At 39.0% G+C, this 26629-nt stretch overlaps 1 protein-coding gene across 4 annotated transcripts in view; it reads right to left on the bottom strand.

Moving 5' to 3' along the window:
- SPATA5 (spermatogenesis associated 5) overlaps positions 1–26617 on the bottom strand; it is a 175975-nt gene extending 149358 nt beyond the window's left edge. For all 4 annotated transcript variants that reach the window (XM_040610959.1, XM_040611128.1, XM_040610874.1 and 1 more), the window contains exons 1-9: positions 26485–26617; positions 25835–25959; positions 25071–25228; positions 21848–21906; positions 20105–20740; positions 17739–17868; positions 17040–17096; positions 16065–16188; positions 14282–14537 (exon numbers count right to left, since the gene is read on the bottom strand). In XM_040610959.1, coding sequence (XP_040466893.1) covers positions 14282–14537; positions 16065–16188; positions 17040–17096; positions 17739–17868; positions 20105–20740; positions 21848–21906; positions 25071–25228; positions 25835–25959; positions 26485–26617 — 1678 coding nt within the window. The remainder of the gene's footprint in view (positions 1–14281; positions 14538–16064; positions 16189–17039; positions 17097–17738; positions 17869–20104; positions 20741–21847; positions 21907–25070; positions 25229–25834; positions 25960–26484) is intronic.
- Between the last annotated feature and the right edge of the window lie 12 nt (positions 26618–26629).

Below are 26629 nucleotides of genomic sequence, written 5' to 3'. Positions count from 1 at the left end.
CTCTGTTTTCCCACTCCATAATTATGCTTTTTAATGTCTAATATTGAGTTCTACTGCTTCCATTTCCAATCCTGTTCTGTGAACTGAAACTGTTAAATATGTCATTTAATATATTATTACTGACTATGAGTATAATCTTATATACAGGTATACACATATGCAGATATGTAGTATCTGCTGTCGTGTTGTTACAAAGAAAATAAGGCAGTATGACACCAGTTCACCTTGCATGATCATGAAAAGACAAGTATTTGTTAAATCTTTTCTATATTTAAACAAACAAAACATCAATTAGTGCTACATGAAAGGACAATAAAAGGGATAAGCCATTTCTGAAAATAGACATAGTTTTAACTTTCAGCGGATTGTTGTCTTTTTTTCTACAGAGGTACTGGTAGATGCAGACATGCAAAGTTTCTGACAATGACAGGAGTTCTGTATTTCCTACAATATATACAACGTGTGAAGAGATATTATATCTCCCCTGTGAAGCAGTACAGCTGGTGTCTCTCCATAAACTGCCAATTATGGCAGAGTTTGAGCACCTGCATTCAATACCCAGGCTCTTAATATAATAATGGAGAGAAAAAAAAAAGGAAGAAAAAAAAGTTTGTAATTCAGGTTTCCCCTTGCACAGAACATCCAGAACTAATAAGATATATAAATAAAAACATTCCATGAGGCCAAGGAGAAAATGAAAATCTGGTCACCAGAGGACAGGTATAAAATATAAGTGACTCATTTTAACAACGCAGACAATTTTCACGTTATTCCTCCCCCACTTCTTCCTTCCTCTGAAACAGTTCATTTTAAGCAAACAAAAAACTTAAGCAAGACAACATAGATTCACACACACACACACAGAGACAGAGATTAAAAATTTACATCCAAGCAAATAACAAACTCAACAACTTATTCTAGTGTCATTGCAGTTAACATTTTGGGGGGGTGGGAGCAGGTATGGGGGTTGAGTCCTACATTTTCTTTTTTGTAATGTCAATTCACACGGCACACTCACTTTAAAAAAATACATGACAGAATAAATAACTTGGCATGAAATTAAGTCATAGAGACAGCAAGTAACTGATAAAGAACTGTTCATTTCTACACTTATCTACTACATCAGGTACCAGTTTAGCCCAGTGCTCATTTCATTTATTTTAACCATGTCGTGGTTATCTTTTTTTCATGACATGAGGAATTTTTAAAAACAGACTTATTTTAACAATTGAGAGAGAACAGCACATAAAAATGCCCAAGGAGAATACCACTCTTAAGGATCATTACTGCCAGCATTACTAGGAGTTTTCAGTCCTCAGCAGTGGGTTTGAAACGCAACAGCCTTGATCCAGAACAGGAATAAAGAGGTCACAGCTTTCCAAACAAAGCCTGAATTCATTTCAGTATGTGCACGCACACACCACTGCACAGGTCAGCATTTAATTGAAACAATGTTTTACATTAAAACAATAATAAAAAACAGATTGAAAAAGAAAGCATGATTCTTCCTGTTTCCTCCTGTTATCACAATCATTCTTTCCTGCACTTCAGATTGACCTCTAACCGGGGGTGGGGTGGGGGTGGGGGAAGTCTTATTAACAGGAGAAGGATACAGCCAGTGGCTTGCCAGAGGCAGAAAAACACATCCTTGTCTCAAGACACTGAAAGATGTATTTAAGGTAAGGAAACGCAAAGTAGGGTACAAAACACGCTGCTAGAAGCATAGGGAAAGGAGGTGAAACACTGTGGCAAACCCAAGTTTATCACTACAGATAATGTTATAATGCAGATAAACTGAAGATTCAGACATAGTACCTCAGAAAACATCCAGCACCTCATCTTAGCTATTGGGTATCTTTCACATGGGAATGTTTTGGCCTCAGTATATGTCACTGCTGTAAACTGACTGAGCACTGCATTTGGTTCAGCTTTGCTTGCTCTTTTTCAGGTGCCACTTCATTCTTAAGGATTAATGAGTATCAATAGCGTTTTGGCCATGAATGACAAGGCTCAGAAGTGGGCAAGTAGGTTTTTACTGTTTTATTCCAGAACGACTCCCACGTGAGGGGAGGAAGAACACCAACATATGGTCAGTGGGACTGTTTGCACAGACATGTGCTACCTATTTCTGGTAAAGGGATACACAACTGGTCCCTGGGACTACCTTATGCAGAGCAGAAACTTAACTTGGAAGGCAGCCTTTGCAATAGTGAGCAACACTGATTCTCAGTGGAGTATAAATGGAAAATCCCAGTTAAAAAAAAAATATTAAAAGAAACAAGCATAGTAAGTCATCCATGATTACAAACAATGGAAAATAAACAATTTGTTCCAGTCCAGCAACTGTGTGCTCTACCTCACCAATTCATCCTGTCTGTCTAGAACATAGGAAACTAAGTGGACAGAGGGGAAGAAAACAGCAGAACGCCCTGTCCTGGTACAGATGATCCTTCTTTGGTACCAAGCTATGCATGAGGTTGATAGCATTGTTTCCCTCTAAGATTTTCTTGCTCATAGCTTGGCTAAGTGTTGGCACATTAGATCATAATCACAAACAGCCTAAAAATAGACTCCTTGACACTTCTATATTTTTCAGAGTCTGTGTATAATTATACACTACTGTAAATAATAGAAAGCATCCACTCAAAACAAGGAATGTATACACCGTAGGTTTCAAAAACAGAATACACACAACACTTGAGGAAATGAACTGAACAAAACAAAATTGTTATCATGCATCTTTCACTACCCATCAGCTGTTTATTCTGCAAATCCATCTTGCCTGGACTTTCTCTACCAGAATTGTAAAACAAGAATTTTTAAGTAGCTTCAAAGAAATTGTAATCTTCTTGTAAGACTGTTTGCAAAAGGAAATGTTTCTTCTTTCCCTACTAATCTGACATACACCCCCCCCCCCCCCCCCAAATTATTATGGCCAAACCTAGAAGACACATACCATTTCTTCTTGCAACAGCTGTCAGATCCAACATACTCTCCTGCCTGCATGGCTTGCAGTGGAATTCTCAACAGCTTGTGGAAAGATGTCAGCTTCCTAATGGCACTGGATGGGGCACTCTACTTCTAGATCTTTACATACTTTAATTCAAAATTTAACAGTTTTAAGCATAAAAAGTATTTCATGTAACTTAAAAACAATTTTGAACTTTAGAAATCATAAGAGGAGCATACCTGACTTCACAGGCAATGGATACAAGTTATTCCAGTGTAAAATATTTCTGAGATTAGGAGCTCTTCTGCTTTCTATCTAGCAATTTTTAATCAGCATGGCTTTCTGCACTCATGCATGACAATAATCTCACAATTATAGTAGGAAATCTTTTACTGAACTTCAAGGATCATATACTACAAATCACATGTATTCTTGAATATGAGTTTATAGCATTTCATTACAGCAAGATACTGGACAGTCAAATCCAAAAGAAAAAATAATAGAGAACATTTATGTATGCATGCTGTTTGCAGTTATACGTAAATACACAATAATACAGACAAAGCCTGTTTGCCCAGTGGATGGAAGCCTGACCATTACCTGGTAAGGACCACTGCTGCACTGAGAATGTCCCACAAACTCTTCCTCACCTCTTCAGTCAACCTTTCACCCTATGCAGACCCTGCAAACCAGCTCTCCTACCCACCCATCATGGTCAGACAGCAATAGGTAATAACAAGAGCAGGGGCCACAGCCAGCGAGGGACAGTGGGGATGTGTTTAGGCAAAGGTTCTTTTTCCCTTTACTCCCCACGTAACGGAAGAGCAGCACCAGGCAAGCACCTGATGTTTGTGGGGCTCTAGGCAAGCTTTCCTCTGACCTGGGCAGGAACCAGCACACACAACAGCTGAAAAACTCAGATGCGTTCTTCTATTTGCATCCCAAGAAAATTATACGGTTTGGAAGGGTGAGTGGTTTGTTTGGGATTTGTTTTGGTTTTTTTTGGGGGGGGGGGGGTTGACTGGTTTATTTTGTTTTGTCTTTTTTTTTTCCCCTCCCCAATGTAAGTAAGTATGTAATCAAACATACCAATAAATTTACCAAGGAATAAAATTAAAAAAAATATCCATGGACCAGACTCCTATAAATATATTTTTAAACTTACTTAATTTTTATTTACTCTGTACATAAAATGCATGCCTATTTAGAAAAAAATTCACAAACCAGAAACTCTTACTTTTGCTCTGGAAATGGTATTCTGCAATATGTCTTTAGCAACCAGCACTATACGGGAAAATCCCTGAAGAACTTTCATATGCTGTTTGCACAGGAAAGATAATGCCCTTAAATCCCTTGTAACCATAACGTTGCAAATTCACTCAGCTAACCTGAGCACTAATCTACTGTAGGGATTACGTGCACGATTTATAGTCCTTCGTGCAGAGCTCTGGCATTTGCTGGAACATGTCTATGGACCTGACTAAAAGTTGCTGAGAGGTATGACAGGGGAGGGAAAGGAAGGAAGGAAGGAGGAACTGTATTTTCAAAACTTCTTTCATACAGGAAACAGTTTATTCACAGATCAGGTACACACACACCATTTATCCTAAGACAATGACAACAGCGGGAAAGAAGGAATATAAGACTGCCTGTTTCTAGCCTGCTTTCATACATAAATGTTCTTAAGCTATGGTTAGTCATATGCGTGTTAGAAGAAAAATAAGGACTGCCAGGCTACCAGTTTAGCAAGGGCAGAAAGACAAGAAGCAACAGTTAGTGGCTAAATGCCAGTCTAATTGTAATTAGGAACATTGACAAGTCAGAATACAGCTAAAGTCAGGAGACCTACAAAAACCTGGCCTGAAAATATTTAAGCTTTGTCCCCCAATAGTGTCTATTCATTTACATACAAAAGCCTACTGCTAACTGATTTCACTCCCGCAGAACTAACACAGACATACCAATTAAGCTAGATTTCACCAGAGGACCTTTTATGAGTTTTTATCAAATAAACAAAAAAAAACTAAGACTACTTGCAGATTCTGTTTACTATTATATATTCCAGGAAAACATTTTACCTGAGGCCTGAGAGTGAGTCAGAAGACACTGACCTTTTCTCCTATAGTATCATTTCTACACAAATAGCTTGTCTGAAGTATAGCTGATGCTAGCTTATTCAGAAAAATAGCACAGCTATGGAAAACATCATTTTTTATTCAGATACTGAAAAAGCTTGCAACTTTGCAACCTAAAGATGAATATCTACTCTAATTGGGTTAGTTTAGATCTTTCTAAAGCCAACAGAGCAAGACGGAGTGACACGAATCACAACATGATCAGTCCTTCCCTATGCACTATGAGGGGAACAAAACTCCTACAGATTTTTAGTACAGGAAGAACTGCACTTCAAATGTATTTGAAACTGAGTCTGTTACCATTGCTGTTCAAGTTACGTTTGAAACCAGACTCCACAGAAAAACTGGAAAAAAATAAATGCATACCAATTGTTACACAGAGATGACACTGTACTTGAGCTCTAGATGTTCCCATATTACAGTCACTCAAAGAATGTAGAAGCACGCCAACTGATCAAACAAAATTTGAACAGAACTAAGGCAAGAAGTGTTAACTAATATTCAGAAGATATCCAAAACCAGAAACACAACTGTGTCAGATGAAATTCTGCCTAAAGCAAGACAAAGTGGCATAAATAAGTATCAGATACATCATAAAAAAACCCAAAGAGAACAATGAAAAATTATTGCTTTCCAAAGCCAAAAAAAGTTACTAAAGGCTTCTTAAAATGTAATACACCTTTCAAATGAGTAACTTCCCAAAAATTATCCCTATATCTTGGAGAAAAAAAAATAGGTTTAGTCCAAACATATAATTCCAATTCATAACTAGAGCCTGCTCCAGAACCAGGAAACAGAATAACTTTCTGAATCATCTGCGGTAATTTAATGCTAGGCTAGGAGGGCAGCAGTGAACATGAATTCTGTTAGTACAAGAAAAACACTGCAGTGCTTGCATGATGACCAGCATGTGAACATGTGTGTGGACAGCATGTCAACAGTGAGCATGGTTAGCCTACTTCAGCTAGCAGGAGGTGGAAAATGAGAAAAGACGTGATGCGAGAAGAAGAAGGAAGTGTGTAAGTCTGCACAATGTCTTTCAGTTAGCAAAATGCCAGTTAAGATGAATGACTGCGTAAAGCATGTTGTATCACCAAGAAGTCCACAGATTAGCCAAACCTTTCTCAGAGATTAAAGGTCAGGAAGTTGTCTTCAGTTCTCTGATGTGCAAAACCTTTAAAGTTAACACAGGGAAGCAAGCAGCTCGGATCATTGTAGAAAAAAACCAAACCTATAGGATAATTTAAAGATAGTGGACTACAGTGTCTTCAAAAATCAGTTTAGTCTTGGTTAAACCCCTTTCACTCATTCAAAGGTACTATACAGAGAGGTGAGGATTTCTCCTGTTGCTAGAGGAATAACACTGCCTGGCACAAAACTCTCATCCAGCTTCACATGCAGGGAGCTGAAGCACCTCACTAGCAGCACACCACTCCTGTCAACGTGACTTAGAGCTGGGTTACCAACATTGTGTTGATTCCCAGGTCTAGAAAATAAACAGGGACCACACAGAACTGTCTGCTCGCACCGCAGCTCAGCCAACGACCCAGCCTAAGACATTACCTGTCCTATATTTATTCTGTTCTTAAGTAAAATGACATAATGCTAAATTTTCAGGATCCGCAAGCTGAGGAATGACATTCTGATTGCCGTTTCACTGGTGTGCACAGGTAGGGCTGCACCAACACAGGCTACTCTGGTGTCCCTCACACTTCAAAACCAAACAACTTGTTTTGGGGCTGACCCTCCAACCCATTCAAGCAGAAGCTTCTATGTGCATTGCCACACATGAACATTATTTCTTCTGTACCACTCAAGCTGCAGAAGCAAGACCACAGAGTCTATCTGCCATGAAAGTTAATTTAAAATATTAGTGACCGTTACTGATCAACCCTTCTGAAAATATTCCTTATTTCCTGTTTTTATAAACATCAGCAGACAGAATGGGATGTGCTTTAAACAGATTAAGTACTCAACCAACAAATGTGTATATGAAGTCAGCAACCCCATCATCCAATTAACTTCAAGCCAGTTTCAGATAAAAGCACACTTAAAATTAGTTACGATGAAAACCAAAAGTTCACACGCCCTGACTGCAGTAAGTACAACTCTCCATGCAAAAACAAAACTCAAGTACCATTACAAAACAAACAGAAAAACCCCAAAAATTTTATGTAAGAAAAACAACTACAGAAATAACTATGGAAAAAATATAACTACAACTACAACTAAGAACAACTGTAACGTGCACCAGCGTCTCTTCAAAGAGGCAAACAGAGCAAGACGTTTTCTCTCTGGATACAAAGACAACTTGCAGTAAAGAAACATCTGCGCACTCAGCATATGTAGAGACACAGGGTTAAAAAAAAACAGATTTAAAAATTTTGCAATCACATCAGAATGACACTGAACCCAAGTAGAAAGCTGAGAATCTAATGCTATGCAGCTAAAATAACACAATTTTTGTGGAATCTGAGGAAAGTAATTGAACTATTTTAAATGTTTAAGACAGAAGTTCTAAGACCAATTCTGACTTTGTCTTTGCCTTAGAAGATATTGGGGGGAGGAAATCCTAAGGAAGAGGGCAAGGATCCCACGGACAAGAATAAGGTCAACACACTCCACCCAGTCTCAAGCATGTTCAGTCAAGCCACTCAGCAGCATCCAGATGTAGCCACTTCTGCATGAAAGCCACCATTCTGAGTTAGTGCTCTAAGAAACAATCAAAAAACATGTTGCAGTCTAAGTCCAAAAAAAGCCACATCGCTTTGTTATGTATACATGCAAGCAAGGACTCATTTATTCATAACCTGTTAAGACAGCAAACTAGGTCAATTGCTTTGGTTTAAAAACAGCTTCTATGCTAAGGATCCAACTTTAAAATCACAGAACACAGCATTAACATAAATCTTGGTCTTCTTGCACCATAAATTAGTATGATGGAACACAGTGTCAGAAAACTCAATTGCTCCAATCCAAAAATTAACTTGTAGCTTTACTTCTGTATTACATCTGGACTTTTCAGTGCACTTCAAAATCCAGTGTTCTGCCATCTCTGCAAAAATCCCTCAACTTCATAAGAATACATTTTTTGGCATTGACCATCTGACCATACATATTCTTAATATTCCCCACAAAACCCATATTTTCTACACAACCTTTTCATAAAAAGGCACACAGCCTTTCCCACCTCATTTTGCATGTCCCATGGGAATCAGTATTCAGTTAGAGAATGCAATAGCAGATCGTTTGCAACAGCACAGTTTCAATCTTTTTCTGTGCTACACAAAACAACATAGACATGGTATCTTCAGTCGCTTTCCATAAAGGAATAAATAACTACAGCACATCAAGCAGTGTTTTCTCTTTAAAACCTTTAACTGCAACCAGTTAATTTGAAAACAAATCAAAAAGCACCTTGCAGAACAAATGATCCCATTGCCTTGGTCACCAACAGCCTTTGTCAAAATCTACACTTTCAATAGTGTCTCAGCCCATGTTCCCAAACTTGGCATTATAACCCAAGTAAAATATTTCCATTTATTGTACACCCCAGCAGAACTCAGGTCCAAATCATGTTGGGAAAGGTTCAGACTGAACCTTTATGACTTGACTTAAAGAAAGGACAGATATTCTTGATGCTCAGACACTAGACTGTTTCATCAAGACTGTGTCTGAGCTGAAACGAAGAGCTCAGATTTGAGATGCAAGGCTGAGAAGCCACGTATTGAACGCAGCATTTGTCTAAGTGAAATACCAGTCAGAGGCAGGTCCTCAGGGTGCACAGAGATCCACTGTTAATCACATTAGCCCAAACGGCTCACGTTTCCTGCAGGTGGCCAGGCTACCAAAACTGCAGAAGCTGGGGGGGGGGGGGGGGGGGGGGGAGGGGTGGGGCAGAATTCACATAGGTCTAACAGAAACATTCCTGGGTTTTAGGAGAATTTCTTTCCCCATCAATTACAGGGGAAAACAAAAACCCTTCAACTGCCTATTTTTTATTATTATTTTTCTTTTTAATGCAAGTGAATTGATGAAATTATTTTTTGAGTAGTAAAAGATACAGCAGGAAATTTCTCGGCTCCAACAAAAGCCAAGTACAGTATCCCCCTAAATAACTTATACTTTTACAGATCTAATATCTATATATAATCAATACAAAGAATCATCATATATAAAATCCAATAAAGAACATCCTAGCTGTATTATTCATCAGAACACAGGGGTAATAGAAGGGCTGAATGAATACCACAGACAGTAAGATCTTGAAACAAGACCCTTAAAATTATGAAAGAAAGATGACAGACCGTATCATATGTCTATGCAAGTAGCTTCACAGATTCAGTAGAGTAATGCTGATTCACACTGGTCAAAGATGTAGCTCAATTTCTTATTTCTGCAACATTTTTTGTAACAGCCAGCTCAAGCCACTGAACAGTTACAACCCTGAAGACTAAGTAAGGTGATACCTTAAACTATTACAATCAGGTAATTAAAAAAAAAAAAAACAACAAACCACCCCAAAAAAAATCCGAACTGATGCAAAACAAAGCAATTAGTGCTTCTTTCACAGAAGTCTCAAAGCTTCAGTGGTTGCAATGCAACATCATCACTGGAACCAAATAGATGTTATTACAAGACAGACCACTATTTAAACACAGACATTTGTTCTTCCTCTCCTCATGATGCTATCTTATCACAGTCCAAGTGTTTTATATCAGCACACTGAAATTATGTGTAATGAACACGGATGTTGAAGATAAATTCTAAGAGTTACAAAGCAAATACTTCCTTTCTCTGTAAACAATATGACTGAACCCACTTCTTGAAGAAATCAAGCTATATTTATATTCACCCTCTTGAAATGCTACAGGCAGCCATAGAAGGATAAGTTTATAATAAATTGCTATATTTGGAAACCTTTGTTGCTAAGCATCTTCTAACATTCAGTACAGTTTATACCATTCATGTCTCTGCTACATAATTAACATTTCGTATGTTTTAAAAAAATAAAAAGTGCAGTGCTTATCTTTGTTGTTAAATTAAAACCATTATAATGTTTTAGGGAATTAATAAAACTCTGTGTGGCCAATTAATTAAAGCAGAAGCAATACAATTGCAGGGGCATACAAGCACTGGCATTATATGCAAGGATATAGCAGTGCCTATCTTCTAGACATTGCCTCCGCTTGAGACAAAACAATTCAGAAGGCAGCTGTTCACACTAAAAGGTAGTCCACTAAATGATTTAGGACATAGTAGACCTCTCCCAGTCTTAAGAATATGACTATGACTTTCTCAGCTGCACACATAACTAAGCCCTTTTCTTGTCAAGAATTCTGTGCATGTGAAACCCTCCGAAGGCACTCAAGTCCTCAAGAATCTACCACGAGGAGCCCATTGCAAGCTGATGCCCACAGGATATGGTCCATTGCCCATCAAGGTATTTGCAGGTTTGCCATACTATGTTGTTAACCTGTATGGAAGTATGCAGTTAATTGTGGAAAACAGAAACATGTTGCTAGGCCATAGAGAAATCCCAACTTCTCCAATGTCATCACTACAGCTATATGTAACCTTGAACAGAGATGACGTACACTAATTCTGAAAGCACTGCATCTAAGCTACTGATACTTGCCATGTTAGAATATTTTACTTACTTTAAGTTTGCTGGAATGACCACATTTCTTTGTAAAACAGATGAATAATACTTGCTCAACATGTGAGGGGGGGATACAAGTACTCTGGTACAAGTCCAGAGCACACTGCACAGATTCTCTTGTCCACTTTTCCTCTCCTTGCCCATTCCAGCCACAAAACACACCACAATTCTGTACACACCATATACACAGAAGCCTAGAAACATTCAGCACAAAACATGAAAGGTTCCTAAAACTTCGTCATGACTTCCATGAAAATGCACAGAGTTGCTGAACAGAACAGAAAACTTGCCTGTCTGACCCCAGAAGTACCACTGAGCAATTCTTGTACTGGAGAACAAACAACTTCTGCCAAGAAAACAGTTGGAATATATTTAACTAAAAACCAGCTATTTACTTTTCATTAACACATGCTCTTCAGAACTATATAGGAGACAAAACATCAAAGCTTTATAATGGAGTATCTTAGGAAGCATAACTATAGATGCAAAAGCGAACCATAGCCCTACAATTACTACATTAACTGTGGTACATTAATTACCACACCCTTAGTTTATCTAAGCAGTATATACACAGTACTATACATGTGTTAAAAAATCAGAGTTGATGTATAAAGATAAGGGAGGATGAGTCCTTTGGAAATGATCTAAACTTTGTGTTAAGAATAAAACTATATTTAGCTTGTAAACTTTCAGGCTTTCCAGGCACAAATGAAGTACCTAAAGATAAAAATGGTGTAAGCAGGACTCAAGATTCTCCCAAAGACCACTACTGCAGTAATAATAGCAAATTACAATAATCTTGTACCAAAAACTGAACATGTATTTCTGAGTTTAGAATTCCTGCTTCTAAATAGTCTCCACATTTCAGCTGTTCCTACACACACATTATGTGTGAAAGGGGCACAAGAAACCTTAAAATTTATGAAGCAACTCTTTTACATATATATATATATATACATACACACACACACACTCACATATATATAAAAAAAACACTCAGCCATTGCCTGAATGTTAAGCATTTTGGCTATTTAGAAATGCACACCAGCAGTCTTAGCTATAAGTTTATACCATGTTTTATGTCGTAATATATACGAAATATTATGTTCAATTCTGAGCCCTACATTACCAAAAGGTTATTGACAAACTGGAGGGAGTTCAGAGAAAATCAGCATAAGTTCTCAGAAGGCAGGAAGGACTTATTTATGTGGAAAGATTAAAAGAGCTAAATATTTATAGTTTGGCTCAGTAATGAATGAGGAGGTAGGGGACATGAGAACAGCCTAGAGATATCTGAAGGGTGTAAACACTAAGGAGGGAGAGTGAATGTGTTATACAAGGATGTAAATAGAAATAATGGGATAAAACTAAACAAGGAAAACTTAGGCTGAATATCAGAGAGCATTCCTGGACAGCAAGCTATCTTGGCCCACAGCAAAATTTCTTAAATGAAGCAATAGAAGCCCATTACTCGGAACAACAAACAAGACTAGACAAAACACTGGAAAATTTGCCATATGGAATAACCTTGCTCTGCTGAGGAGAAATATAACTTCATAAAAGCTAGTCTTTTCTAAGTTTAACTCCAGTTAAAGCAATAATATCTTACAAGGTGTTGAAAATTTAGTATTAAAAAATAGATATTGAGAGCTTGATCAGAAAAAAAAAAGAATCCAACTAAAAATGCTCCTTATTCAAAGTAACTTAAATCCAGCTTATGTAGTACTACAACGAAATGATGCTTCTGCAGTTCTTTGAAGGAGAAAAATACATGAGGGCTGCAAAGAGTTAACGGCGCTGGACTGTATTCTCCCCAGCAGAGGTCACTCCAAGTTAACAAATAGCAAAGAAGTCTTAACAGCATGGATTCAAACTTCAGGGATGATCAATACAAAGGAGACATCCTCCTTCCCTCATCCTCAGCACTGGCTTTGGAAGCAAAGCTCCCAGATAACAGCATGTCCTGCAATCAGTCACAGATGGATGCCAGAAGTTTTGGAACTACATAGCATGTAGTGTTCCATTTTTGTAACACTGGAAATTAATTTTCTAAAAGGCTTTCATGCAGTGGGTAAATATCATCTCATTGCAGTTGGATTATGGAGTGTCCAGAATTGATGCGTGCATGCACAATTAAATCTAGGCTTGGTCATGTTTGGAATTGAAACCACAACACTTCTTACTGAAAATTTTACATTACATTAGTGAAGTATTTACTATGTGAGGACTGTGACACAGGCAGACTGACTGGCTTCCAAAAACACAAAGGAAGGAAAATAAAAAGGGAGTTTATCTTTTTGTTGTTGTTGTTTGTATATATTTGTTTTTAAAAGAATGTTTGCTAACTTAAAACAGAGCTTAACACACAAGCAAAGCCAACAGATGAGCACTATAATGAGCAGTCTGTGTCCGTACATATTTTTTTTCTTCTTGATCCACACAAAAGTCCACAAATTCATAATTGAGAACTATCCCTTAGAAAGTCTGGAAACTGGCAAGTAAAAACCTTGCTGTTCCACATGCCAACACCCCCAGTAAGACTTCTGTCATCTTCATAGTTAATTCTGATGCAAGTTAACCATGCACTGTGCCACCGCCAGAGGAAGCTGTCCCAGTGCCAAAGGAAATAAAAGTAACCAGCACATACAGCAAACGTTACTTGCAAACTACAAGGGAGCAAATAGGCATAAGCAGAGCTAAAGAGTCATATTTTGACTAGACTGTTTTAAACAGCTGCTCATGAGTAGACTTTAGGTCCAACACTTAAACCACATAGACGCATTCTAGCAAAACGTAAGAATTGATAGAGCATACTTCTAATATTCCAGCCAATGAAAACAGAAGTGAAGTCGTGTTGAAGTATTCCCTGGAACATACTGAACCCTGGCTGCATGATGCATGGCTAATTCTGCAGGGCTATGCCTGTACCAGAGGCCAAGGGACACCTTCCAACCCCCAGCTCAGGATGTGCTCTCCAGCTCTACCGCACCAGGTGCGTACAGACCCCTAGCCTCTGCCACCCGCTCCTCATCTGCGGGCAAATGAAATATGGGCACAAAATATGGGAAGGAGCTACAGCAAACTCCACCCAGGCCCACAGGCTCAATACCCTGGGTACAACGACATGCAGGACAAGCTGTCTACCTTGAGTGACTTGGGATTTTTGTGCAGAGAGGTAGGCTCTAGAGCAAAAAGACTCTTAGGGATATTTCAGTTAACTCACTAAACCATTGGTTTACTGAGAGACGGCTAGCTAGCTAATTTGCTAGAAAAAACACTGGGGAATCCCCTGTGCCATTAACCTTATTATTAGATTTTAAGATCTAGTAATAGTCAACAAGTTTTTCTGTCTCCCTAGGAGCAGACTGATATTCATCATATTTCATGCCTGGTTAGTTTTTTTGACACAGAAATTAATTAAATGTCATTGTTTTAAAAGCTATTAGTACAGACTGTGGATTTTTATTTTTTTTTAAACAAAATAAAGGGACTAACAACAAAGTAAGTTCCTAAACAAGATACACAAAGTCTTACCTGCTTCCTTGCACAAGGCTGCTAAGTCTGCACCCACATAACCATGTGCACTATCAGCCAGTTGCACCAACTCCACTGCTGTGAGCGAATGTGGAACTTTCTTGAGAAGCTTTTGGAGTATGTCCAGACGGTCTTGGGCATTAGGAATTCCAATTTCTATCTCTTTATCAAAACGCCCAGGTCTGCGCAGTGCTGCATCCAGTGCATGAGGACGATTAGTGGCCCCAAGTACCAAGAGCTGCCCTTCACTGCTTTCCTGAAGGCATCAAAAAATGCAAAATATTAAAATACAGTTACACGTAACACATCTTATAAACATACTTCTCACTTACTTTTCCCAAATATTACACACACTAAACTCCTGATGCTAGCCCTAAGAACACACCAATTTTTCAGAATATATACGCCACAAGCGATCCCATCCAACCTATTCCTAATTGCAATTTAGCAATACTATAGGCTGCAGGCACATACAGATAACACAAGAGAAACTACTCCAGATGCCCTCATCCCAGTGTCTTCAAAGCAAGCATCAAGCAAAGGAAAAGAAGAGTTTAAACTAAATGCCAGCACCGGCACAAGAATAAAAAGGTATCAGCAGGCCTTGAAAAAACAAGGCTGGGAAACAAAAATGTAAGGTATCAAAACTAGCAGAGACAGGAGGTTATAAAGCTTCCTGTAGATTCAGTAGGGAAAGCAAGGTCAAAAATCCAAATCAACTTCCTCAAGCTCCGCTTTTACACTTCTGAAGCGAGGCAAAATTCTGCTATGAAGTCTCTTGCAGTGCCATTCTCTTTTCGTGAATGAAGCACCTTCTCCAGAAAGAATACCCATCAGCTTTTGCCGTCAGAAAATATGTCCTGCCTGTGAACAACTCCAGACTGGGCAACTCAAACTATAGTGCAAAAAAAGTGAGAAACTTGTAGATTACATAAACAGCAGAAACTCATTTTCATACTGTGGACAGACTTCTTCCATCCTCCCTGCTAATAATCATAAATAAAGTAGATGAGAGATTGGCAAACTTTATGGGCATAATCTATAATGTACTGTTTCTTCAGTATGCTTTTATTTATGTCTTCAATATTACTATGGCGATCTTGAAATAACTGTTGTTGCCTTTAATCGTGTACCCTATACATCACCGGAAGTATTTTGATGACTGATTTCAGAGCAATTAAAAATACCTGGCTTAGGTCAGTGATGGGGGTAGGTCTCTTCTCCCAGATAACAAGTGACGGGATGAGGAAATGGCCTCAAGTTGCACCAGGGGAGGTTTAGGTTGGATATCAGGAAAAATTTCTTCACTGAAAGGGTGCTCAAGCACTGGACCAGGCTGCCCAGGGATGTGGTAGAATCACCATCCCTGAAGTGTTTAAAAACCACATAGATGTGGTGCTTAGGGTCACGGTGTAGTGGTGGGCTTGGCAGTGCTGGGTTAACGGTTGGACTTGATGACCTTACAGATCCTTCCAACCTAAAGGAGTCTATGATGGTCTATCACTAAGATTTCAGTTTTATCTCCAAAACTACAAGAGTGGGAAAAGGCAAAGGAAAGACAATGAAAGGAGAAAAACTTTTTTCATTGCGCATTATCAGGAGATATTCCCCTCCTAAGTCTTCTGCTTAGCATCCAAGAAGGCATGAAATAATTACATAAAGTCTCACCTAAGACTGTTTTCTTTCCCCCCAAACAACACATCTAAAATTGGCTGCATTACAGAAGCAAAATTATTTTGTTCACCTGGTCCCCATACACATTGTCTCAATACAGTCTACTTACTGAGCCAATGCCATCCATTAATGTCAGCAACGAAGCAACAACTCTCTTTTCAACTTCATTCTGAGCCCCTTCTCTCTTTGGACAGAGTGCATCCAACTCATCTATAAATATAATGGAGGGCTGACTGGGGGGGCGGGGAAAGGTAAAAAAAAACATTTAGGTGCTCAGGAAGATTTAAAACACCTAGGCAGAAAAGTGCAAAGCTGTACACAGAAAATGTCCAGTACCTACAAAAATTGACAAGCATCCTGCTCCTTTAGGCAACCAAAAGTTTCAACCTTGAATATGGTGTTATGCAACAAGGTAACTAAAATGACTAATATACTAGATAGCTAATACCTTCAAGATGACCTACCAATCTACTTCTCTATGACTCTCTCCCAAAGACTCAACATTTAATATACCAAATTCACCAGTGAAAAGACAGCATTTTATTTGCCACTTCTACAAATAAAGTATGCGGTAGTGTTTTGCTAATGTATTATGAACACCAATCACCTGGCAGTCTAAAGTCTGCCCTAAACCAGGTTCAATATATTTCAGCAGAATGTTACCCTAACCCAGAGGCATGCTATAGCCAGTACCAACACTAGCCCGTTTAGAGCTAGCTTCCATGTCTCAGCACAGTACCACACATTGGTCTCCAAAGATAAAACTAGACAGAAAAATTTGGATCCAGGTGAAACTCTGGCTCATCTTTTGAGATAAGCCTACAATACGCTGGCGATACAGACAGAGCGGTTTGGCACCATCTGTAACAGTCATCTAATAAGGGCAGTGTCCAAAAGCATTTAATAGGCATACTAGATTTGACTGCTTTCCTTCTAGCTAAGCTCTACATAGACAAATCTATTTCCTTTTAAAAACCACTGCAGGAAAAAATTTCAATTCAAAAATTCCTGCAAGTGTTTTTCTTTTAAGAACATTAACGCTGTTAATAAGTTAGCATGAATAAAATTATCTGGAAGAACGTACCACAGAGAAGCTTCAGCAAATATCTGACGTAATCTTGATTCAGACTCCCCATAAAACCTATAATAATTAAAATACTTTAATAAAAAACATTTTTGGTCTTTTCCACGCAACTTGGAAAACTACTACTCATGTGTTCCAAAAAGCCATATATGGTGCCCTTTCAAAGTCCCAAAGAATTTGCAAATCTACAATAAGCTTTATTTCCACAAGGACAAGAAATTAAGGTAAAAGGGGGCACAGACAAAGACATAATCATCTTGTAACTACAAAAAAGATCAAAGGGAAAAGTTTGTCTCTTCTGTGTTAGAAAATTTTATCTATATTTTTTAGAAAACAAAATATAGTTCCCTGGACACATTAATCTGTGCAGTGTTATCTTCATTTCAAATATGCTTTAACAAATCGTTCACCTTGTTGCAGAACTAACAAACACGTAATTGCAGATGCAGTTTCAGTGCCCTCTTTAATTTAGTCCATGCCTTACACAAATTTCTTAGCCAAATCCAATAACCCTCTTTTATTGCAAGAAGAAATATAAGCCCTACTTGAGAGAACCCTTTCCCGTTTGTTTTTGATTCTCTTGGGCAGGTTGCCCACAGCCAATTCTCCATCTACACCTATCCACAATGGATAGATGCCAGGGCAGATTCGGGGCTAATATATTTATAGAATTCATGAAAATAAATTGGGTGGACTTACTTGCTTATTATTTCAGGACCATTAATAACAGTAACATGAGCGCCAACCTCATTTGCAATGGCTTTGGCAATCATAGTCTTCCCGGTACCCGGAGGGCCATATAATAGCACTCCTCTAGGAGGAGGGATTCCTTTAAACAAGCACATGCACACAAAGTTATTTGTAATAAATGCTCGAGTGAACAACCTGCACTTGCACATTTCACTGTCCCAGTTATTACCAACTATAACCTGACCTCAGCATTAATTTCTTTAACAGATACATCATTTTGATGAAATTGTAGGCTTTCATGGGGAAGAGCACCCTTCTATGGGACATACAGCTACATTTTTTTTCTTCTAAAGTCCAAATGATACTGTTTAAAAAGCAACTACTCAAACAGTTCTATTTCTCACTAGTTCAACATAATAATTCTCCCTATGTGTTGTAGTGTTTGTTTGGGGTTTTTTTTCCAAAAAATTACTGGACTGAGTACCTAACATCCATGAGCATACTTTATTAAGTTACTCATGATTCTTACAGTGTCATTACTGCAAATTCCCAACATCAGAAAACACCTTCTCCTCAACACTCAAAAAAATTTCAGAAATACTGTGAAGCTTGCTTCAAGAATACTTACAAAAAGATAAAAAATACACATCAAAAGGATAAATTTGCCTCTTTAATGGCAAATGTTAAGAGTTGCAACAGACAGAAAAGAAACATTCAAACACAGAATGTAAGGGACACTAGAAGAACAAGGTACTACTGGATACAGTTAAAACGGTAACATTACGCTCCCAGGTAAAGAGCCCCCAAAAAATTTCAGACCAGCAAAACTAAATTAAATGGGCACAAAGCTGAAAACAGAAGGTGAAAATTAAAAAGCAAGAAGAAGAAACAAATGTTTGACAAAGGATTGACCCTGGTACAAAAGACATTGCTGAAACACAGCCGAAGAAGAAACATCAATTGGGTACTGCAATCAGACAGGGAATGATGCTTGAACAGCAGGTCACATCATGGTGACAGAGAATAACACAACTGGTATGGGCAGAAGGCCCAAACCTTAGGAACTAATATACTCAAAAAGAAAAAAAACTTATCTGCTAACTGACAAGGGGATAGAAATGAAAGTGTCTTTACAGACAGGTTACTTCACAACAGTCCATTAAGGCACGTGCTGCTCCCTCATGTGGTGTTTCTGGTACTGGCAAGAAACAGAATTGCTAAAGCGAACGCTCTCATTACAGCTGACAGCCTCTCTCCCTACAAGCAGACAAGGACTCTCAACATTTGGATGGTTACTAAAGGTTTGTAACTGGTGAGTAAACATCTCTCATGTAATTAGTAGACAGTCTGATCAAGCACTTTTGAGACTAAGTATGAAGAATGCTGATGCTGAAGCAAACTTTCTACTAGCACAAAACCATGCAGTGATGCTGTGGTTGGAAGTCAGCAAATTGGGCCAGACCACACACAGATGAAGACGTCTCACAACACCCCACTGACATGTGCTGATCACGCCCAAGCAACACACTCCAAAAGAGCCACCACGGTGTCTTACAGCAATTGTCCCAGGGATCACTGAAATCACCTCATCTCTAAAGCATATATGTGGGAAGAGGTAAGGCAGAGAAATAAAAAGCCTCAAAGACATGATATTAAAGAAATATAGGCGAGAGCCCTGTTTCGCAATGATGCACATCTAGACGAGTACAGCGAACAGACATGCCTGCTTTATGTACATATCCATCTGCAATAAATACACAGTCCAGAGTTTTATCTTTGTCACAAAAACCGTCCAAGTTCATATATGTCAGATATAACTTTATATAAGGCAACAGTAATAGTGTTAGTTTTTCCACCCTGTAATTCCATACTAAACACACTGAGCAGTTTGAGTAAACAGCCTCAAAGACTTCCCTAAAATTCTGCTGGAACCCTACAACACATGGGGATAAAAACAGTGGAAAAATTAATCTGAGTTCTTCTCAACTTAAAAAAAATAATGAAAATTAGTTGGCTCTACTAAAGCAAATTAAAATCTGATGACACAAACATCTGCATCTTTCAAATGCTCAAGTATAGAAGTCTTTCCTATTTGCTCTAAATTCTGTTTATGCATACCTGAATTTTCTTAGAGACACATATTTCTTTCCTACTCAATTCTTTTTCACACAAGCTAATCAAAACATCTTCATAGTATCTGTACAGTGTAATTATAGAACAGTTTTACATTTTTTGGACACACAAGTATACCAGATCAGTGTTACATAAAATTTAGTGCATACTCCTGGAATAACTTGGGTTTAAAAAAAAAAAAAGTCACATTAAAGAAAAAAAACTAATATCAAATTAAGAAAGCCAACTCTTAGGCATCATACCGTAACTCTTGAACAGTTCAGCTTGCTTCAAGGGCAGTTCAACCATTTCTCTAATAGTTTTGAGCTGGCTGCTTAAACCTCCTATCATATCGTAAGTGACTCGGGATTCACAATCACCATCTTCTGCTACATTGGTTCTTGTTTCAATAAAATTGATTCTAGTTCTTGAAGAAATGAAATAAAAAGCATCTGTATTGCATACTGCTCCAGTTTTGCCAGTTGGTGGGAGTCCCTCACTGCCTCCTTTCCCAGCCAACTCCAGATCATCAGCAAGGTCTGCAACATCTCCGTTGCTGTAGGTTTTATCTCCCTGACCAGAGTCTTGACCACGGACTGCCACAGCAGAGGTGGGTGTAACTGCTGAACCCGGATCCATCGGTTTCCTTGGTGTGCTCATAGCTGCAACCTCTGGGCTATCGTCAATGTCCATCTTGCCAAGCTGTAAGGACAAATCTAACGTACTTGTCTCCAAACCAGATCTTTCAAGGTCTGGCTCATGCATATCACTGGAAATGGCACTGCTTTGGGCAGTCAGCTCTGCGCCATCAGTTCCTTTCACTTTTGTCACCATGAAGTTACAAAGTTTGCCATAGAAAGTGAAAGCCAAGAGGTTTCCTGGTAAAACTATTTTCCCATCTATGAGAAGATTCAAAAAAGAAAAGAAAAAAAGACAAAGAAGACATTTCAATCTACTTTGGCAGCAATAACATTCAGAAACTCTTGTAACAGAATAATTCTTTATCAGGACGTCTAGAGTGTGCTATAAACTAGTTTGGTAATTTCAAGTACTTTAAATGATCCTTTTGTACACGAGCACACTGTACTGGATAAACATTCATCAGCATCACATATTAAACTCATCATCAATTTGAGCATTTTAAACTTCATACAACGTACAAAGGAAAATTATGGAATTAGTATTGTAAATAATGTTTATTTCCTGTGTGCCTTACAGGTTCACAATATTTCATGTTTAGCCCACCTTTGAGTCTCGGCCTAAAAAAATTTAAGGTTTTAGCCTTTGCATTGACAGAGAAAGATTAGGAAATCTGATCTGAATGCATCCTACAGGCACAAAACACAAAGGCAAAAATGTAAATAAGATTTATTATTTCCAGCCAAACTCATGAATTTGGAATGCAGTTGATGTTTCCTGCTTCTCAGAATAGCAATATTGTTATTAATTCCTAAACCAAAAGATTCCCTTTGAGTAGAACAATTTGTAATGAATGCTTTGCGTAGCACTGCCTTGAATAACTTACCTTACTTTTATTTTCGTTACTTGTACATCTCTACCACCCAATGAAGAATGATTTTGCTTATTTACCACCACCGTTAACAAAAAAAAAAAATAATAATTCAGACTATGGGATTTCATGTCAATATTGATCCCTTACCTTGTTGTTAACGTGCAGTATTGCACTCTCAAATATATCACAGTATCAGCCAGAAGGCCAGCAATGATTGCTAAACAACAGTAACTTGAACCAGCAATATATATAATGGACAGAAGGAAAGGAATGGAATCATGATTAATGCAAATTAGATATTTACAGCACGGCAAAATTATTTATCCCAAAGAAGACAGATCCCTAGAAGATGTGTGAGTAGAATAGCATTCTCTATTTTGCCTTAAGCCCTTGATTAAGAATGTAAAATGAAACTGTTTGCTTTGTTATCCAAAAGTTTACAATCTACTACAAAAATTAAACAGTCAAAAGAGAAGCAAAAAAAACCTTATACCTAGATTTCTCAGTAGGCAGACAGACATTTCCTCAGCATTAACAGTGGCATCTTTGTCCCTGTGACAGGAAGAAAAAAAGTTATTTTTCCAAGCAGTAACTACTTCAAAACCAAAACAGAGTCCACACCACTAAAGGACCAGGATGATGAAAACCACCTGGTTTACAGTATATGATTCATCCCCACAAAGAGAAAAGATGGATGAGCACTTTACAGTCTTCAGAGTACTATATCTGAAGATATTAGACACATAGTAACAAAAGCAGCATACATATTCAATTTTGTGTTAGTTTTTCCATACAATATGCTGTAATAAACAATATCATGAGTTATATTTATCATTTCTTAAGATTACAAGCGCGGAATGCACGTTTCACATCTCATCAAGCAGAAATCACTACATTTACCGAACAGAAAAAATTACTGACAAGGTAGGTCTCTTTCAGCCCTGCAAGCACACATAAAGCCAACGCCTTAAGCACTTGCAAAAACTGTGCATGTCTTAAAACAATGCACATCTACTATTGAAACAGTACAAGTTTCCTCCATGATATGTTTTCTAGTCTCTTATTTAATTGAGTTTAAGCAACTCGAGAGATAAGCCTTAAGCCACCTACCTCACCAGCCCTGGCCAGGCCTACAGCCTTTTCTCAAACACCCTCTCATCACTGGAATTTAACACATGACTAAACACGTGCGCTCTTGGCTCAAAGCAAAGGAAAGGTAGAAGGTGTTTACGTGAATGTCTTCCTCTAGTGTTCATATAAAAACATTTTATATCATATTTACAACTCACTGAGAGCACAGACATAGTTAACTCTCCCTGTTCCTCAGATACACTGCAACGCGTAAGGTTGTGGTGATTCAATCATTTTTCAGTAGTGGCTTATCCACGCAATCTTTTTTCTGTTTTATTTGCTCCTTTGCCTGCTATTAAAGCCCATTAAACCATTTTTTTAAAACTCCTTAGGATTTACCCTCCTCACCCAATCCATATGAGCCTCAGACATTAGCCCTTCTGTTTTCACAGCAAAATAAATGTTTCACTACATCCGTTCTTCAGAAATGTCCACAACTTTTGTAAATACTTATACCTGTATGATTTAAAGCATTACACCAACAGCTGAACAGCAGCAGCACCAAATGCATTTAAAGCAGATACAACTGCTGCAAATAAAAGTACAATCAACGGGGGGAGCTCTAAACCCAGAAATAAAAATTCATTTCTCAATTGTACTGATTAAGAAAGCAACTTGAGGGAAAGAGGGGCATTATGCTATTATAGAGGAGAACTCTCAAAATACCACAGCTGTATCTGACAAGTAAACACATACTCAATTATGCTGTTGGGGTCCAAGGTTGGGAATTGGTTTTTTTAACTGGAAGAAAAAGCTAAATTATGCATGCAAGCAACTCCCCAGAGGTATTAATTTGCAGAAAATTAACTCCACCTGTAAAGTGTCTAGAAGCTCGGGCAGCATTTGAATAATGGCGTTTCCACTTATTCTTTTAATAATTTACATTCTTACATGATAGAAAGGCACTCTGGTTTGTAGGAAATTAACAGGCTTAAAACAGACCAATCACAGTTTTCACATTTTCTCTCCTAGAGTCATTCTAGCAAAACAGCCATTTACATGACTTTTTACCTGGTGGTACATATGTGTAACAATCCTGAGAGCCTGACTCAACTGGCTGAGAAGGAAAACTGTCTGTGGAACAGTTTCCAAAAAAATTACAGTAATCATGAATATTTCAAAAGTTACATGCAATTCCTCTGACTTCATCCTTAGCTTGTATTTCAGTAAAAGTCACAGCTTTAAAGAAAGAATGCGTTGAGTATTAACAAAGGAAAATATAAATAGATTGGGTTTAATTCTGAATTTAATGTCGGGTTGGTTTTTAATAAAATCAGTGTTTTCAACTACCTCTATAACCAAATACTATGTAATAATAAAATTTCCTGTAGGATTAAATTAATTACAGAAAGATGTAAAGATATAATTTTTTTCATTTTCTGCTGAGAAGGAAGGCATGGAGGTCAAAGCAAGCTGACGCGCAGCCAGGTAAACCTGTAAAACTGTAATTAAAGCCATACTGGTTATATTACTGACAAAAAGCAAGATTGTCTCACCAACATTTCTGACATTCAGCATGCTGGAAAACAGCATCTCCCCCATAAAACAGACCATGCCAATGCCATGTTTGAAAACAGAGGTTTGGCAGGGAAGTGAATTTAATTTATAGAAATTAAAATGTTGGGACACTTTCAAAAGTAACTGTAAAATAAATTTATTTAGGAAATAACTATAATCGTATTCTGCATCAACCCAAATGCTGACTCTGTGGAACGTTTCAAGAATGGCAAATACAGGAAGTCATTTAGCAGATCACTAAACTGCTAATTTCTCAAAGCATTCACGATTTCAAGGCTACTGTGATTTGTACCTTTTGTCCCTTTTTTGGGTGAACTTCAATTAAAAAACAGAAACATACCTCTGAGAGTTTTAAATCCTAAAAAATACTCCAACAAATAAAAGCAAAGCACAAACCCACTCACATACAAAGGTGGTGTTTTGAAGGGAAGTGGTTAAAAAAAATAAATCACTTCACTCCCTGCAACTTGTCAGCCAGTAGTTCTCTTAACCGCAACAGGACTTTTTTCAACAAGAGCTTTTCAGATGGCAGTTTGCGTTATACTTCCTAATGACAGCAGCAGCAACATGGGCTCCTTCCAACTTGACATGAACTGTACACGCTGAGCCTGTCCTCATCCTTTACAAGACACTTAAAATTTTAAACAATCTGCCTCGATCGTGCAGTTATATACCCTTGCTTAATGCAAATGCAATGCGGGTAGCTTGACCTCTGCTTCAGGAGGTACTGAGCTATCATTACTTTTCATCAATTTAGCATAAAACGAAGAATCTACACTAATAAACTAATAAATAAATAAACTAATGAGCTTAGTCTAATTATATTCTTCACAACAGCACCACTCCTTAGTTGAGATTTTGTGCAACAGCTGAGCCAATCCACTGCCCACAGAGGAGGCACCAGTTAGCAGCAGTTAGCCAACAGTTACTAAACATTTGACTTCGTGTGGGTACTAATTCCATCAAAGCAAGAGAGAAAAATAGCATCTTCCAAGAGGTAAGAGTCTGCAGTGCAAAGCAGACACCTCACGGCACGGCATGGCACTACATTACAGCAAGTTCCATACCTCAACTTTACATCGACTTCCTCTGCCTGGATGACTGCACCAGTCACGGGCTGCACAGTGACAGCATCACCTGGATTTACTCTCAAGTTCTTCTGCGTGGTTTCACTCAGCCCAACTTTCCCACCTGGAAAGCCTGCAGTGGGCCACGCAGTACAAACCTAGGAAGAGTTTCAAAGCAAACAACTGTCAGTTGAGATTCTCCCCCATCATTTCCAGTACTCCAGTTAAGGTAAGCAATGTTTTATTATGAAAAACATGAGCTGAGGAGGAAGAAGGATTAGGTTAAAACCTGGTGCCACAGAGTAAGACGCAAGTAGCACTGAGTTTTTAAGATATTGTAAGACACTTTTCAAGAAGGAAGAGGTTATATTTTGCCTACAAAGGAGATAAAAAAATTCCACCAGGACACAACACATTCTGCAGATGACACAGATGCACACACTGTGCTGACTAGGAAATGCTACAAATCAATGAAGAGTAAAGGGCTATACTCTCTTTGCAAGTAGAAGATATGCGTGCATTTATAATATACCATATATAATATATATATTCACACAGGACTTATAAATTTCTTGGGGGCAAAAGAAAACATCAGCAGCATGGTTTTTTCCCACTACTGAGAATAAAGATGTACCTACAGTGCATAAAACACGGAAAAAGCATATTCACTATCTCAATGCATGCTCTATTTTGGTCCCCATTTAATGCAACAGGAACACACTGAAAGCAGAAGAAAAGCCCTTGTAGGAACAAGAAAGTCTCACCTCCTGTCGCCCATCAGCAGAGGTGAGCAAGACCGGGCGACCTATGCATATGTTTGCAGACTTCATGCTACTCAGCGACAGCTGGGCGAGGAGTCTTTGTAACATTTTTGGAACTTTGTCATCTCCTAACATTTTCAGGAGAGAAAATACATCGGTTTTTGCTACCTATCAGATGAATTCAGCGTTCCCCAACCCGTACAAACAACAAAGCCCTTCCAAGCCCTCAGGGGAGGCAGCGCCCAGCCGTGGGGGAGGCGCAGGGACCCTCTGGCGGGAAACCGCGCTGCAGCGGGACAGCTCTTCCAACACCCCTGGGCGCCGGCTGCTGCTTGCGGGATCTGTAACCCCGTCCCAGCGGGACCCTTCTGCGGCGGTCATCACTCCGCGGCACCGCAACAAAACGCGAATTTCACGGGTACTCAGCCGACCTCGCCTGAGAGACACGCCACGCCACGCCACCCCCCACCCCGGATCCCCGTCTCCGTGAGGGATGGGGCAGCCCCTCGGGCCCGCTCTGGCGACCGCGGAGCGCGGAAGGACGGCGTGGAGCGGGAGCCCGGTGTTGCAGGGACCCATTTTTAAACGAGCCGCCCTCAGCTCGCCGGGCCGCGGCAGGCGCCAGCCCGTCCCCGCCGCCCATACCCCCGTACCTGCCTCTACGGCGTCGGCGACGCCCAGCGCCAGCGGCCCGCCCTCGGCAGCGCCGGGAGGGGCAGCCCGTGGGGAGCCGCCGGCGCCCGGGACCGGCCGCCCCTTGCTCTTCCTTCTGGAGGAGGCGGACATGCTGCCGCGCCG

The sequence above is a fragment of the Falco naumanni genome, chromosome 1, assembly GCF_017639655.2.
Source record: "Falco naumanni isolate bFalNau1 chromosome 1, bFalNau1.pat, whole genome shotgun sequence".
NCBI classification, from domain to species: Eukaryota; Metazoa; Chordata; class Aves; order Falconiformes; family Falconidae; genus Falco; species Falco naumanni.
This window is presented reverse-complemented; position numbering and strand designations above follow the sequence as displayed.